The sequence below is a fragment of the Coregonus lavaretus genome (assembly GCF_964263955.1).
Source record: "Coregonus lavaretus genome assembly, chromosome: 25".
NCBI lineage: Eukaryota > Metazoa > Chordata > Actinopteri > Salmoniformes > Salmonidae > Coregonus > Coregonus lavaretus.
Genome location: NC_140012.1, coordinates 36,220,173 through 36,237,046, shown reverse-complemented (window position 1 = coordinate 36,237,046; position 16,874 = coordinate 36,220,173). Strand labels below are relative to the sequence as shown.

Genomic DNA, 16,874 nt, shown 5'->3' with positions numbered 1-16,874 from the left:
ACAGCCCCTGTGCCAGCCCTGTTAGCTGTCGTTTTACTAGGCCTCCAGACTCCAGGCCTGTAAACACACAGTTTTGGAGGATTACGTTATTTATAAGTAAGTCAAGTGATACCTTGTAAATATCTGCAAGGCTCATACCGTGAAGCAACCAATCAGAGACCGGCGCCGCGGTTTGACACAAATATCAGTAGATTTATCAGTCTATAACAAAAGCGTTTGTATGTTACAAATGTTGTTCACAGTTCCCCGACCCCCATCCATAACCCCCCACCCCCCCCCACACACACACACACACACTCACACACACACACACTGTCACATGTACACCTTTGAAAAGCAGTTGATAGGAAAGGTCAGGGTACCATAGTGAGTAGGCCACCACCAGAGCATGCTACTTATCTGAGCTCTAATAAATGTGTGATCCAACAGGATGAGTCATGATGATTGATATAAATCTCAGGTTAAGAGGACATTAGAGAGCAGCAAATAAATATAGTTATTACTTAGGCTGGGTGTGTGTGACATCATCAGAACACATTACAAGCCTCAATACACGCACACACACACACACACACTGGCTGTTGTTCCTGTGAGACTGACTGTTACTGTTTAACAGCAGGTGAATGATTCATTTTCAGTTAGGGAGGAGAAGGCAGAGTTCACAGGTGCATAAACAGCATAACACTCTCTCTGACACAGATCTAGAATCAGCTCACCTTCACCCTAATCTTAACGTTTACCACAAGTAGTACAAATGCAAAACTGACCTTAGATCAGCAGTTAGGGACATATTCAGTCTAGTGTAATAGCAGTCTAGCTTGGCAGCCATTTTAGCTGATTAGAGTCATTTGCCTTCTTGTCGTCACTAGAGCATGGAGGACAGAAGATGAACACTACGGAGACTGCTGTCTACAGACTTTCTCTAACATCTCTGAGCCCCTAGTCTTTAGGTAGGTCTTTTTGTTCAATTTTTCTTATGTACAATCTTTTGAATTGATCTATTCAACCTTTATTTAGCCAAGTTTGTCACTGAGATATGTCATTGTTAAGTTGTCTAGTGGCTGTGTGGAGTTAGCTAGCAACAGCAACCTTCAGTCAAATAAAATAAAATGTTATTTGTCACATGCGCCGACTAACACAGCTGAAGACCTTACCGTGAAATGCTTACTTACAAGCCCCTAACCAACAATTCAGTTCAAGAAATAGAGTTAAGAAAATATTTACTAAATAAACGAATGTCAAAAATAATAAAAAGTAACACAATAAAATGACATTAACAAGGCTATATACAAGGGGTACCGGTACCGAGTCAATGTGCAGGTTAGTCAAGGTAATTTGTAGGTAGGGGTAAAGTGACTATGCATAGATAATAAACAGTGAGTAGCAGCAGTGTAAAACCAAAGGGGGGGGGGGGGGGGGGGTGGGGGTAAATGTAAATAGTCCGGGTGGCCATTTTATTAATTGTTCAGCAGTCTTATAGCTTGGGGGTAGAAGCTGTTAAGGAGCCTTTTGGACCTAGACTTGGCGCTCCGGTACCGCTTGCCGTACGGTAGCAGAGTCTATGACTTGGGTGACTGGAGTCTTTGGCAATTTTTTGGGCAATGCTCTGACACCACCTAGTATATACAGTAGGTCCTGGATGGCAGGAAGCTTGGCCCCAGTGATGTACTGGGCCATACGCACTACCCTCTGTAGCGCCTTACAGTCGGATGCCGAGCAGTTGCCATACCAGGTGGTGATGCAACCAGTCAGGATGCTCTCGTTGGTGCATCTGTATAACTTTTTGAGGATCTGGGGACCCATGCCAAATCTTTCCAGTCTCCTGAGAGTGAAAAGGTGTTCTCTTGCCCTCTTCACGACTGGCTTGGTGTGTTTGAACCATAATAGTTTGTTGGTGATGTGGACACCAAGGAGCATGAAACTCTCGACCCGCTCCACTACAGCCCCGTCGATGTGAATGGGGGCGTGTTCGGCCCTCCTTTTCCTGTAGTCCACGATCAGCTCCTTTGTCTTGCCTACCACTGTTGTGTCATCATCAAACTTAATGATGGTGTTGGAGTCGTGCTTGGCCACGCAGTCGTGGTTTAACAGGGAGTACAGGAGGGGACTAAGCACGCAATCCTGAGGGGCTCCCCTGTTGAGGATCAGTGTGGCAGATGTGTTGTTGCCTACCCTTAACACCTGGGGGCGTCCCGTCAGGAAGTTCAGGATCCAGTTGCAGAGGGAGGTGTTTAGTCCCAGGGTCCTTAGCTTAGTGATGAGCTTTGTGGGCACTATGGTGTTGACCGCTGAGCTGTAGTCAATGAACAGCATTCTCACATAGGTGTTCCTTTTTTCCAGGTGTGAAAGGGCAGTGTAGAGTGCGATTGAGATTGCGTCATCTGTGGATCTGTTGGGGCGGTATGCGAATTGGAATGGGTCTAGGGTTTCCGGGATGATGGTGTTGATGTGAGCCATGACCAGCCTTTCAAAGCACTTCATGGCTACTGACGTGAGTGCTACAGGGCTGTAGTCATTTAGGCAGGTTACCTTCACTTTCTTGGGCACAGGGACTATGGTGGTCTGCTTGAAACATCTAGGTATTACAGACAAACATCAACCTATTACAGTGAAGACACTTGCCAGTTGGTCCGCGCATGCTCTGAGTACACTTCCTGGTAATCCGTCTGGCCCCGCAGCGTTGTGAATGTTGACCTGTTTAAAGGTCTTGCTCACATCGGCTACGGAGAGCGTGATCACACTGTCGTCCGGAACAGCTGGTGCTCTCATGCATGCTTCAGTGTTGCTTGCCTCAAAGCGTGCTAAAAGGCATTTAGCTCGTCCGGTAGGCTTGCGTCACTGGGCAGCTCGCAGCTGTGTTTCCCTTTATAGTCTGTAATAGTTTGCAAGCCCTGCCACATCCGACGAGTGTCAGAGCCTGTGTAGTAGGATTACATTTTAGTCCTGTATTGACACTTTGCCTGTTTGATAGTTCGTCTGAGTGCATAGCAGGATTTCTTATTAGCGTCCGGATTAGTGTCCCGCTCCTTGAAAGCAGCAGCTCTAGCCTTTAGCTCGAGCGGATGTTGCCTATAATCCACGGCTTCTGGTTGGGATATTTACGTACGGTCGCTGTTGGGACGATGTCGTCGATGCACTTATTGATGAAGCCGGTGACTGAGGTGGTATACTCCTCAATGCCATTGGATGAATCCCGGAACATATTCCAGTCTGTGCTAGCAAAACAGTCCTGTAGCGTAGCATCTTTATCATCTGACCACTTCCGTATTGAGCGAGTCACTAGTACTTCCTGCTTTAGTTTTTGCTTGTAAGCAGGAATCAGGAGGATAAAATTATGGTCAGATTTGCCAAACGGAAGGCGAGGTAGATCTTTGCATGTGTCTCTGTGTGTGGAGTAAAGGTGGTCTAGATTTTTTTCTCGTCTGGTTGCATATGTGACATGCTGGTAGAAATGAGGTAAAATGGATTTAAGTTTCCCTGCATGAAAGTCCCCGGCTCGTTGAGTGCTGTCTTAGTGCCAGCATCAGTTTGTAGTGGTAAGTTGACGGCTACGAATAATATAGATGAAAACTATCTTGGTTGATAGTGTGGTCTACAGCACATCATGAGTTCAATGTTCATCAATGTCTTAGTTTGGATAGTTTTCATGGATTTCAGGACAAGCACAGGAGAATAGGATCTCATCCCTAACCTTTCCTGGTGTGACACTAACCCTATAATAATTTGGGGGATGCTTCTATTTGTCCTGTAACGGAAATGCATTTATTGCTCGAGTGGCGCAGTGGTCTAAGGCACTGCATCGCAGTGCTAGCTGTGCCACTAGTGATCCTGGTTTGAGTCCAGGCTCTGTCCCAGCCGGTCGCGACCGGGAGACCCATGGGCGGCGCACAATTGGTCCAGCGTCGTCCAAGGTAGGGGAGGGTTTGGCCGGCAGGGATGTGGGTTTGTTTCCCATGGGGGGCCAGTATAATAAAAAATAAAAGGGGGCACATCAACAGCTTTTTTCGCTTTGTCAGCACTAGGACTCGAACCAACAGCATTTTAGTTACTGGCCCAACACTCTAACCTCAAGGCTACCTGCCACCCCTGCTACCTGGGCACACTCTGGCTGAACCCTAACCCTAGCCACAACTCCAACCTTAATCCTACCTTTCCCTGGTCTGACCCCAGGTCAGCATGGTGACTCTGAAACAGAGTGTGGAGGACCCAGATGACTGCAGCTCTCCTCTGCTGCCTGACGTTGACTTCACTGAGATAACACCTGTTACAGTTACACACAGGAGACCTAGACCTGACACCAGGGAAATGCTACTCAGCAGGTATGGTTCTCTGTGTGTGTGTGTGTGTGTGTGTGTGTGTGTGTGTGTGTGTGTGTGTGTGTGTGTGTGTGTGTGTGTGTGTGTGTGTGTGTGTGTGTGTGTGTGTGTGTGTGTGTGTGTGTGTGTGTGTGTGTTTTTGTCATTCACGTATATCCTTTCTATTCCAGGACTAACAACCTAGCTTTGAGTCTGGTGCTGCTGGTGGGATGCTACTCTGCTGTCCTGGTCCCTGCTCTTATACCTTCAGACCATCTGTCAGGGGCTAACGACAGCCAACACACTGACATGGTACTAAACACACACAAATGCATATGAATACATGTATTTGGTGGTTGTGTGTATTAAACTGCTCTCTTGTAATGAACTGATTTCTCTTACTCTAGTCTGTGCTGTAGGTCTTACAAAACTCCCCCCTCTTCTCTCTCCTCCAGGTCATACTAAACCGCTCTGCCTCCCTGCTTGTGCAGCCCTGCCAGCCAGGCCGGTGTGTGTCTCGTCTCCTCTCCCTGGACTCCTCCTCAGACCTCCAGGACATCCCTGTGTTCCTCCAGCAGGGGGTAGCAGCAGACAGGCCTATTCCCTGGGACCTGCCTCCTCCTCTGGGCCTCCATGGCTGTGACGAGAGTGTGGCTAGGGCCCTGGCCTCTCTAACCCACCCCGGCCTGCCCCCATACCTGGAGGGGAGAGGTGAGAGTGGGTGCTGTAGGAGGTGTGTTGTGGTGGGCAGCGGAGGGGTGCTACATGGCAGCAACCTGGGATCCCATATCGACCAGTATGATGTCATCATCAGGTGAGTGACCAATCAAACAAACAATCAATGTAATTGTAAAAGAAGCACAATTTTTTTAAATCAGATAATATTTTCCAGGACCCCCTACTGTATCACCTAGACGACAATCTGTTTCTGATATTACAACCAATCCCATTTTTAGTTTTCCAGACGGCTAAAGTAAATACATCAAAGCAACCAAACTAACCTCTACAACTTCCTGGTAACTAAGGGGATATACTGGATTTGATTTTGATTGTCTGAAGCTGTGTTTTCCTTCCTCTCCTCTCTTGCCTCCTTCCCCTCCTCTTTCTCCTTCCCCTTCACACTCCTCTCTGTCCTCTCAGGATGAACAACGCCCCAATGTCAGGGTTTGAGAGGGACGCAGGCTCCAGGACCACCGTCCGTCTGATGTACCCAGAGGGAGCTCCCCTTTCCTCCAGCGAGTACAGACACACCTCCTTGGTTACACTGGTGGTCTTCAAGTGCCTGGACCTGGACTGGCTCACCTCCATCATCACCAAACAGCCTCTGGTGGGAATGTGTTTACTAACTGTTTGTTTTCCTGTTTGTCTGTTTGTTTCCCTGTCAGAGACACAGTGGCTTGAGGAGTTTTAGTGCAGTTTTGCAGACAGAAAATGACTTCCAGAGTAGCTTCTCTACGTTCTGCTGTCCATGGACAGGGTTGGGTAGGTTACTTTCCGTTACAGTTACTACTTACCTGTCCAAGATTTTTATCAGTAACGTAACATTTGGATTACCCAAACATAATCTGAATACTTTCAGTTACTGCATTTGGTATGCTATCATAGTGGTCTCTGACATGTTGTCAGACTCGCTTAGGTGAAACAAACCTAAAGGTCAACTGCACTTCCAGATTTGGCCTTGTTTTTCATCAATGGTCATTAAGAAATGCTAGTGGCCATGAGTTGGGGGTGTGGTTTGATGTGGGTGTTTGTTGGGTGTGTCTTTGCCATTCAATCAAAACCTACAAGGACAGTAGCTAGCCAGTTCGAGTTTAAACATTATTTAAAGAAAGCTGCCAACATGCATCAAACATGTCAGGTTTGCTTGATTATGAGCTAGCTAGCTAGCTAATGTTAGCTAGCAGGGATCAAAGCTGTCTTCAGGTTCAACGTTAGCTATGCAAATCTTCCTCTCACGTTATACGTTAAGGAGAGGCTATGTATTTAGCTAGTTACATCAAAGTATCATAGCCTAGTATCCTAGTGGCATAGCCTACCAAAGAATGACATGTAGCTAGCTAGCCCTTGATCGTGACTCTCAGTTCCATTACATTACACATAAGATTCATTGGACGAAGGCATTTTCTGTAGGGGGAGTTTTGTTAAGAGCCCCGATGCTCAATCTGAACATTGCTTGTGGTACGGTTTTGGAAGCATAAGGTCCTTATTTTTCATATCAGCAAGAAATAATTTTCAAAAAACAAAAGGTTAAATTGATACTCACCTTGATAGGGTTAGTGTTCCCACACGGCCATATCTCCAGGTTACAGCGCTTGTTTACGGATGACAAGAGGGTACCATTATGCAAATTAGCTATCTAGTATGCTCCGCACAAATATGTGTAAGTGTAACTTGGGAAGTGTAGCAGAAGTGTAGTTTTGTCAGATGGAGGCACCCATAGCAGTATGGATCTGTGCAAAACTGCTACAGTAAGTGTATTCTTTTTATTTGAAAGATTCTTTCTCACTGATGAAAGAGAAGGGCCATATGTTTTGAAAGCCGTATCTCAAGCAATGATTATTGATGTTTCTAAACGTTTAAACACAGCAACGGGATTGTAGTTCACATGAGGCAGTCGTAGGCGAAGCTAATGTCTGAGAACTGTAGGGAGAATGCAGAATGCCGCCTAAAGTTTTCGAGAGCTAGCTAGCTATAAACAAAATGTAGCTACTTACCAATAACACACCAGTCTCAGGTTTGACGGTTGACACCCCAAGTAGAAGCTAGTCAGATTTAATCCATATCCTGGCCATCTGCCGAAGATTGTTGAACAACTTTATGGAAGCCCATTTTCACTAGAGTAGATATTTCCTGAGCAAGGGCAAGTACTAAACACTGTCTGGGGAAGACTTTCCAGTGGGCGAGTTCGTTTTGCTTGACCCGGTGCCACGGGTGGGTGGGGTTTACTCATTTTCAACCATTCCATTGGTCCTCTAAGGAGAGATCTGCCCCCGCCTTTGCTGAGATCCGGTTTTCAGGGGAAATGGAAATATAGCCTGTGAATCAACTTCCGCTTTTGGACGTTAACAAGGCGGCACTCCATCTTAAATCCTCCTCCACATTTACTGGATTGGTTGAAAAGTGCAAAAGTAATTTTTCTTCTTGTCAAGACCAGTATGTAGGGGATCTAGTTTCAGGAATTTCTTTATTTTACACCTACTAGGTTACCACCCGGGCCATGCAAAGACAAATTTTTCAGTCTCCTGAGGGGGAATAGGCTTTGTCGTGCCCTCTTCATGACTGTCTTGGTGTGTTTGGACCATGATAGTTTGTTGGTGCTCTCAACCTGTTCCACTACAGCCCCGTCGATGAGAATGGGGGCGTGCTCAGTCCTCTTCTTTTTCCTGTAGTCCACAATCATCTCCTTTGTCTTGATCACATTGAGGGAGAGGTTGTTATCCTGGCATCACACGGCCAGGTCTCTGACCTCCTCCCTATAGGCTGTCTCATCGATGTCGGTGATCAGGCCTACCACTGTTGTGTCGTCTGCAAACTTAATGATGGTGTTGGAGTGCTGCCTGGCCATGCAGTCATGGGTGTACAGGGAGTACAGGAGGGGACTGAGCATGCACCCCTGAGGGGCCCCCTTGTTGAGGATCAGTGTGGCAGATGTGTTGTTACCTACCCTTACCACCTGGGGGCGGCCCGTCAGGAAGTCCAGGATCCAGTTGCAGAGGGAGGTGTTTAGTCCCAGGGTTCTTAGCTTAGTGATGAGCTTTGAGGGCACTATGGTGTTTAACGCTGAGCTGTAGTCAATGAATAGCATTCTCACGTAGGTGTTCCTCTTGTCCAGGTGGGAAAGGGCAGTGTGGAGTGCAATAGAGATTGCATCATCTGTGGATCTGTTGGGGCGGTATGCAAATTGAAGTGGGTCTAGGGTTTCTGGGATAATGGTGTTGATGTGAGCCATGACCAGCCTTTCAAAGCACTTCATGGCTACAGACGTGAGTGCTACGGGTCGGTAGTAATTTAGGCAGGTTATCTTAGTGTTCTTGGGCACAGGGACTATGGTGGTCTGCTTGAAACATGTTGGTATTACAGACTCAGTCAGGAACATGTTGAGAATGTCGGTGAAGACACTTGCTAGTTGGTCAGCGCATGCTCGGAGTATGCGTCCTGGTAATCCGTCTGGCCCTGCGGCCTTGTGAATGTTGACCTGCTTAAAAGTCTTATTCACATCGGCTACGGAGAGCGTGATCACATAGTCATCCGGAACAGCTGATGCTTTCATGCATGCTTCAGTGTTGCTTGCCTCGAAGCGAGCATAGAAGTGATTTAGCTCATCTGGTAGGCTTGTGTCACTGGGCAGCTCGCGGCTGTGCTTCCCTTTGTAGTCTGTAATAGTTTGCAAGCCCTGCCACATCCGACGAGCGTCGGAGCCGGTGTAGTACGATTCAATCTTAGTCCTGTATTGACTCTTTGCCTGTTTGATGGTTAGTCGGAGGGCATAGTGGAATTTCTTATAAGCATCCGGCTTAGAGTCCCGCTCCTTGAAAGCGGAAGCTTTACCCTTTACCTCAGTGCGGATGTTGCCTGTAATCCATGGCTTCTGCTTGGGGTATGTACAAGGCACCCCGACCTACGTCCACGATATCTCTGTCTCTTTCTCATGCGAATGACAGGGATTTGGGCCTTCTCGGTTGTCTGTAGAATATCCTTCGCGTCCGACTCATTGAAGAAAAAAATATTCGTCCAATACGAGGTGAGTAATCGCTGTCCTGAAATCCATAAGCTCGTTTTGGTCATAAGAGACGGTGGCAGAAACATTATGTACAGAATAAATTACTAATAACGTGAAAAAACATAGATGCACTTATTGACGAAGCCAGTGACTGATGTGGTGTACTCCTCAATGCCATCGGAAGAATCTCGGAACATATTCCAGTCTGTGCTAGCAAAACAGTCCTGTAGCTTAGCATCTGCGTCATCTGACCACTTCCTTTTTAACCAAGTCACTGGTGCTTCCTGCTTTAGTTTTTGCTTATAAGCAGGAATCAGGAGGATAGAATTATGGTCAGATATGCCAAATAGAGGGCAAGGGAGAGCTTTGTACGCATCTCTGTGTGTGGAGTAAAGGTGGTCTAGTGTTTTTTTCCCTCTGGTTGCACATGTAACATGCTGGTAGAAATTAGGTAGAACGGATTTAAGTTTCCCTGCATTAAAGTCCCCGGCCACTAGGAGCGCTGCCTCTGGATGACCGTTTTCCTGTTTGCTTATGGGCTTGTACAGCTCATTGAGTGCAGTCTTAGTGCCAGCATCGGTTTGTGATGGTAAATAGACAGCCAAGAAAAATATAGATGAAAACTCTCTTTGTAAATAGTGTGATCTACAGCTTATCATGAGATACTCTACCTCAGGCGAGCAAAACCTTGAGACTTCCTTAGTATTAGATTTCGTGCACCAGCTTTTGTTTACAAATATACACAGACCGCCATCCCTTGTCTTACTGGAGTCAGCCGCTCTATCCTGCCGATGTAGCATATATCCCGCAAGCTGTATGTTATCCATGTCGTCGTTCAGCCACAACTCGGTGAAACATAAGATATTACAGTTTTTAATGTCCCATTGGTAGGATATCCGTGATCGTAGGTCGTCTGTTTTGTTTTCAAATGATTGTACGTTGGCTAATAGGACTGATGGTAGATGCAGAGTACTCGCTTGCCGTCGGATCCTTACAAGGCACCCTCACCTACGTCCACAATATCTCTGTCTCTTTCTCATGCGAATGACGAGGATTTGGGCCTTGTTGGGTGTCTGTAGAATATCCTTCACGTCCGACTCATTGAAGAAAAAATCTTTGTCCAATTTGAGGTGAGTAATCGCTGTCCTGATATCAAGTAGCTCTTTTTAGTCATAAGAGATGGTGGCAGAAACATTATGTACAGAATAAATGACAAATAACGTGAAAAAACACACATGATAGCACAATTGGTTAGGGGGCCGTAAAATCACACCTGTGTTAATTGTAATCCAAACCCAATGTCACGTTCGTTCATAGACGGGTCAGACCAAGGCGCAGCGTGATATGCATACATGTTTATTTTAAACGTAATAAACAACGTCAAAACAATAAACCAACGAAACGTGACGTCCAAAGGTAACACACAACAAACCTCACACGGAACAAGATCCCGCTAGTGCCAATAGGCTGCCTAAGTATGGTCCCCAATCAGAGACAACGAGCGACAGCTGCCTCTGATTGGGAACCACACCGGCCAACATAGATCTAGACATACTAGATCCTATAACATAGAACAGGCACAACAAGGAATATACACACCCTGACTCAACGTATAAGCGTCCCCTGAGTCAGGGCGTGACAGTACCCCCCCCCCCCCCCCCTCCCCCCAAAGGTGCGGACTCCGACCGCACAACATAAACATAACAGGGTAGGGGCAGGGTGGGCATTCCGGCTCGGGGCGTGACGACCTCTCACTCTTCGCCTCCCTGTTGCGCCCCTGGTCTGGTCTAGACCTAGGCGCATTGCTTCCCCTCTCCTTCCTCCCACGATACGCCAGGCCCAGTCTGGACCCTGGTGTGGGAGACCCCAAACCTGGAGAGGGGCTGACGTCATGGTCTGGACTGGAGCCGCTGACCGGAGCTGGACTGGGCACCGGTGGAGCGGACTGCTCTGGCTCCGGAGTGGAGCCGCTGACCGGAGCTGGATCAGGCACCGGTGGAGCGGACTGCTCTGGCTCCGAAGTGGAGCCGTTGACCGGAGCTGGACTCGACCCCGGTGGAGCGGACTGCTCTGGCTCCGGAGTGGCGCAGCTGACCGGAGCTGGATCAGGCACCGGTGGAGCAGACTGCTCTGGCTCCGGAGTGGAGCAGCTGACCGGAGCTGGATCAGGCACCGGCGGAGCGGACTGCTCTGGCTCCGGAATGGAACAGCTGACCGGAACTGGATCAGGCACCGGTGGAGCGGACTGCTCTGGCTCCGGAGTGGAGCAGCTGACCGGTGCCGGACCACGCACCGGTGGAACGGGCACGGGCCGTGCCGGACTGGACAAACGCACCACTGGTCTGGTGCGAGGAGCAGGAACAGGCCGGGCCGGGCTGGCGACGCGCACCACTGGCTTGGTGCGAGGAGCAGGTACAGGCCGGGCCGGGCTGGCGACGCGCACTACTGTCTTGGTGCGAGGAGCAGGAACAGGCCGGGCCGGGCTGGCGATGCGCACCACTGGCTTGGTGCGAGGAGCAGGAACAGGCCGAGCTGGCGACGCGCACCACTGGCTTGGTGCGAGGAGCAGGAACAGGCCGGGCCGGACTGGCGACGCGCACCACTGGCTTGGTGCGAGGAGTAGGAACAGGCCGGACCGGCTGGCGACGCGCACCACTGTCTTGGTGCGAGGAGCAGGAACGGGCCGGACCGGGCTGGCGACGCGCACCACTGTCTTGGTGCGAGGAGCAGGAACTGGCCGGACCGGGCTGGCGACACGCACCACTGGCTTGGTGCGGGGAGCAGGAACGGGCCGGACCGGACCGGACTGGCGACACGCACCACTTCCTTGGTGCGAGGAGCAGGACTGGGTTCCTTTATTAACCCCCGCTCCTTCTGCTGCCTAACCAGCTCCTCTCGCCGTGCCTCTACCTTTTCCTTCTCCCTTTTAGCTTCCTGTAGCGCCTCCCTCTGACCGAATAACTCCTGCTCCCTCTGAACCAATAGCACTTGGTGGCCTCCTCTCCTAACCTGCAGATCTGCCCTGTCGCGGCCTCCTTCTGCCTCGTCGTCCACACCGTGTGCCCCCCCAATTTTTTTTATTGGGGTTGCCTCTCGGGTCTCTGTCGTCGGCACTCCTCTTCCCGTGAGGACTCCTCCGGGAGCCCCCACGAGTTAGGGAACAGAAACTCGTCGTCGTCGTCATCCTCCGACTCCTCAGTATAATACTGTTCCCACTCCTCTTCCCATGGTCGTGGGGACCCAATCTGGAAACCAACCGGGTGCAGTGGTCGGGGCTCTTCTCTCTCGCTCCCCGACCACCCCTTTAGCCCCCCAAAAAAATTTGTCCAGGGTGTTCGGTCCTCCTGGGCACGCTGCTTGGTCCGTGTTTGGTGGGATCTTCTGTTACGTTCGTTCATAGACGGGTCAGACCAAGGCGCAGCGTGATATGCATACATGTTTATTTTAAACTTAATAAACAACGACAAAACAATAAACCAACGAAACGTGATGTCCAAAGGTAACACACAACAAACCTCACACGGAACAAGATCCCACAACCCACTAGTGCCAATAGGCTGCCTAAGTATGGTCACCAATCAGAGAAAACGAGCGACAGCTGCCTCTAATTGGGAACCACACCGGCCAACATAGATCTAGACATACTAGATCCAATAACATAGAACAGGCACAACAAGGAATATACACACCCTGACTCAACATATAAGCGTCCCCTGAGTCAGGACGTGACGCCCAACTTTCATTTATCTGTTGTGATGCACTAGGGTTCAAAACTCTGTTTTTGACGAGACTGACTTTATGACCAGAATTATCCTATTTGCACTTTGCAGTCAATTTGGACACTAGAATAAATGTTTTTGACTTATATCGATGCCACATAGGCCATTTTCAAAGGGATTAGTTGGTTTTTAGGGACAGTCGTTCTTTAAACTTGCACCATTTTTAAATGCTGAATTTAATGTTATTGAGAAAACAGAAAGGTGTCATAATGTATTTTTTCCCCGGAAACATCCTTTCTGAATTAATAAGTAATCCAAGAAGTAATAATCTAGTTTTTCAAAAGTATCTGTAATCTGATTACAATATTTTTGTAACTGATTAAATGTTTTCAGTTACTCCCCAACCCTGTCTATGTTTGTGTTCTAGAGCTGTTTCCGAACTGGTTCTGCTTCCTGTGGTTGTGTTGTCTAGAGCTGGTGGTCCAAGCTGTGGTTCTGGAGAGACGTGGTGGAGAACATTCCTCTGAAGCCGGAGAACATCCAGATACTCAACCCAGAGATCATGCACAAAACGGGCCTGGCACTGCAGAGATACACGCAGCAACAGAGGAAGGTTAGTACTACTGATACACGTAGCAACAGAGGAAGGTTAGTACTACTGATACACACAGCAACAGAGGAAGGTTAGTACTACTGATACACGTAGCAACAGAGGAAGGTTAGTACTACTGATACACACAGCAACAGAGGAAGGTTAGTACTACTGATACACGTAGCAACAGAGGAAGGTTAGTACTACTGATACACACAGCAACAGAGGAAGGTTAGTACTACTGATACACGTAGCAACAGAGGAAGGTTAGTACTACTGATACACGTAGCAACAGAGGAAGGTTAGTACTACTGATTCACACAGCAACAGAGGAAGGTTAGTACTACTGATACACGCAGCAACAGAGGAAGGTTAGTACTACTGATACACACAGCAACAGAGGAAGGTTAGTACTACTGATACACGTAGCAACAGAGGAAGGTTAGTAATACTGATACACACAGCAACAGATGGTTAGTACAGAAGTACTACTGATACACACAGCAACATAATACTTTTAAAGGACATACAGGTAACTGACAAAATAATGGAAACACTTGAGTAAATGAGGGATACAAAGTATATTGAAAGCAGGTACTTCACACAGGTGTGGTTCCTGAGTTAATTAAGCAATTAGCATCCCATCATGCTTAGGGTCATGTGTAAAAACGCTGGGCAGGCCATTGTTTTTCCATTATTTTGGCTACCATGGCTATGCCTCTATAAGATGACAATGAATGGTTTGATTAACATGACAATGATGTAAACCATATGCCATGACCATCTCAGTCACCAGATCTCAACCCAGTTGAACACTTATGGGAGATTCTGGAGCGGCGCCTGAGACAGCGTTTTAACACCAAATTATGGAATTTCTCATGGAATAGAGTCCCTCCAATATAGTTCCAGACACTTGTAGAATCTATGCCAAGGTGCATTGAATCTGTTATGGCTCGTGGTGGCCCAACGCCCTATTAAGACACTTTATGTTGGTGTTTCCTTTATTTTGGCAGTTACCTGCAAATGCATACCCAATGGATGAATGCTGCAATAATTGAATGGCTCTCTCTATATGGTTTGCTTTAACCCTTGGGTGGAAATGTTTCTTCTTAGATTGGTGTCGTCTGAACACGAGTTGGCCTTAATAAACACTTATTTACCATCCTGTCTTCTCTCTCTAGTTGATTCCTACGATAGGTGCCAGTGCGGTGGTGATGGCCCTACAGCTGTGTGATGAGGTGAGCCTGGCAGGGTTTGGTTATGACCTGCAGCATCCCAGTGCCAGACTGCACTACTACGAGAGACTATGTATGGACGCCATGAAGGCCCAGGTACACTAAATAGGAGCAGTGGAGAGCGAGAACGGCAAACACTGATTGTTTGCTGTTCCCATAAAACGTTTGTTAGCTTGTGCTACTTGTAAGGTCCAGGTCAGAGAAGCACTTTTTAATTATATATATTTTTCTAATGAAAGTCTCTAAGTATCTTCCTGTATTGATTGTCTTTGTCCAGGTGGTACATGATGTGAGCGCTGAGAAACTCTTCCTCAGAGAGCTATTGGCTGCAGGCGTCTTGACTGACCTCACAGGGGCACTGTGACAGAGAGACAGTACCAGGGATGGACCCAGTTCTAGCAGTTGTGGTTGGTATGTTAACTGCCTAGCTCAAGGGCAGAACGGCAGATTTTTCCACCTTGCCGGCTCGGGGATTCGAACCAGTGACCTTTCTTAGCAACCCCTGGTCCCTACTATGATGATTCAACCAATCAAGGCTTAGTTGAAGAATGTACTATTATTATTATTATTATTTACTATATTACGCACAATAAAAATTTATGCACACATTACTGTAAGTCGCTTTGGATAAAAGTGTCTGCTAAATGTCATATATTATTATTAGATATTAAATGCCCAATGCAGCTGTTTTTATATCAATATCAAATAATTTCTGTGTAACAATTAAGTACCTTACTGTAATAGATTTCCATTAAAATGAAATGTCTGGGAGTGGTCTGAGTGGGAGGGGAAAACTGAAAACTAGCTGTTATTGGCAAAGGTTTGCAACTTTCTTTGTTATTGGTCTATTAACTAATTTACTGCATGGTGATGTCACCATGGAAAGCAGAAACTCCCGCCCATGCAAACCTGCTCATTAGAAGGTCCTGTGTAGATTGTATTTTCAACCAGCAACTATCAGGAAATAACACTGAACACATTTTTTCACACTTTTACAGTGTTAGATTAATCAGCTGTTGTACAATATGATACAAAACACTGGAAAAACAGAATTTTGACTGCACTGGGCCTTTAAGAACAAAAGATTGACCACCTCTGCACTACTTACCACAACCTGCCCCAACCTCAACACGTTGTAGTACAGTACCTTCCATATCCTGCCCCAACCTCAACACGTTGTAGTACAGTACCTTCCATAACCTGCCCCAACCTCAACACGTTGTAGTACAGTACCTTCCATAACCTGCCCCAACCTCAACACGTTGTAGTACAGTACCTTCCATAACCTGCCCCAACCTCAACACGTTGTAGTACAGTACCTTCCATAACCTGCCCCAACCTCAACACGTTGTAGTACAGTATCTTCCATAACCTGCCCCTACATCAGTACATTGTAGTACCTTCCACAACCTGCCCCTACCTCAACACGTTGTAGTATCTTCGGTAAAGTCAAGCTTTTACAAGACAATCTTTATTTATGTCAATACTCTCATGACGTAGTCAAGGCAAACAGGTTGAGATGACTTTGCCCTTCCTGCAATCTCCCCGGTCCCCTAGGTAATACATTAATACACTCGATCATTGGCAAGTCTACCTTCAGTTGATTTTCGCCACAGATGGCAAGGTCCTGAGAGTGGAATAGATCAATCTGGAGAGAGAAAGAGAGAGAGAAATCTTTTTTTTGCATGTGTGTGTAGCGTGTGTGTGGGAGGAAATGTGCAGGGCTCCACTAATGTCTCATATGGAGCTGAGACATCCATGCTGACCTTGTCCTGCTCCTCTACAATATGTACATTTAACCTGCCTACATATTACAAATGTATTTAATTTAGTGGTTCAAAAAGAATGTAATCCATTTTAGAATAAGGCTGTAACGTAACAAAATGTGGTTAAAGGGAAGGGGTCTGAATACTTTCAGAATGCACTGTGTATATATATATATATATAGCATTTTCATTGTTTGACATACAAAATGTAAAACCACCAGAAAATCAGCTCAAACTGATTTTAATTTGGAAAATCTGTTCCAAAGTATTCCCCCGCATAATAAAGAGATGTGATCGTATACAAATGTAAGCAAGGTTTGAAATGAATATGTTTTAGTCAAATATTATATCTGTTTGGGATTATTGCGGTCAATTTGTAGTCTACAATTGATCTGTAATTATATTACGGCCCCCAGACCATCTGCTCAAGAAAAAATCTAGTCTAGTTGATGATCACTGTCCTAGATGGACCGTCAGCAGCTCATAACGCTTCACCACCTCCCACTGGTGGCTCTTACTGTAGTAGAGCACCAGCTTCATGTGGAGG

At 47.0% G+C, this 16,874-nt stretch overlaps 1 protein-coding gene across 1 annotated transcript; it reads left to right on the top strand.

The window, feature by feature from the left end:
* The first annotated feature begins 833 nt into the window (after nucleotides 1-833).
* st3gal7 (ST3 beta-galactoside alpha-2,3-sialyltransferase 7) lies at nucleotides 834-16,637 on the top strand. Its single transcript, XM_084142174.1, has 8 exons — nucleotides 834-950; nucleotides 4,171-4,319; nucleotides 4,487-4,607; nucleotides 4,751-5,109; nucleotides 5,436-5,622; nucleotides 13,207-13,347; nucleotides 14,508-14,657; nucleotides 14,839-16,637. Exons 2-8 carry the CDS (start codon nucleotides 4,177-4,179, stop codon nucleotides 14,923-14,925), a joined length of 1,188 nt encoding a protein of 395 aa, XP_083998300.1. The 5' UTR covers nucleotides 834-950; nucleotides 4,171-4,176; the 3' UTR covers nucleotides 14,926-16,637.
* The last annotated feature ends 237 nt before the right edge of the window (nucleotides 16,638-16,874 follow it).

Excerpts from the sequence above, each read along its gene's own strand:
- st3gal7 (XM_084142174.1), top strand. The coding sequence starts at position 4,177 with ATGGTGACTCTGAAACAGAGTGTGGAGGACCCAGATGACTGCAGCTCT. Across the intron at positions 5,110-5,435 it reads CAGTATGATGTCATCATCAG|GATGAACAACGCCCCAATGT; the intron begins GTGAGTGACCAA and ends CTGTCCTCTCAG. Across the intron at positions 13,348-14,507 it reads ACACGCAGCAACAGAGGAAG|TTGATTCCTACGATAGGTGC; the intron begins GTTAGTACTACT and ends TTCTCTCTCTAG.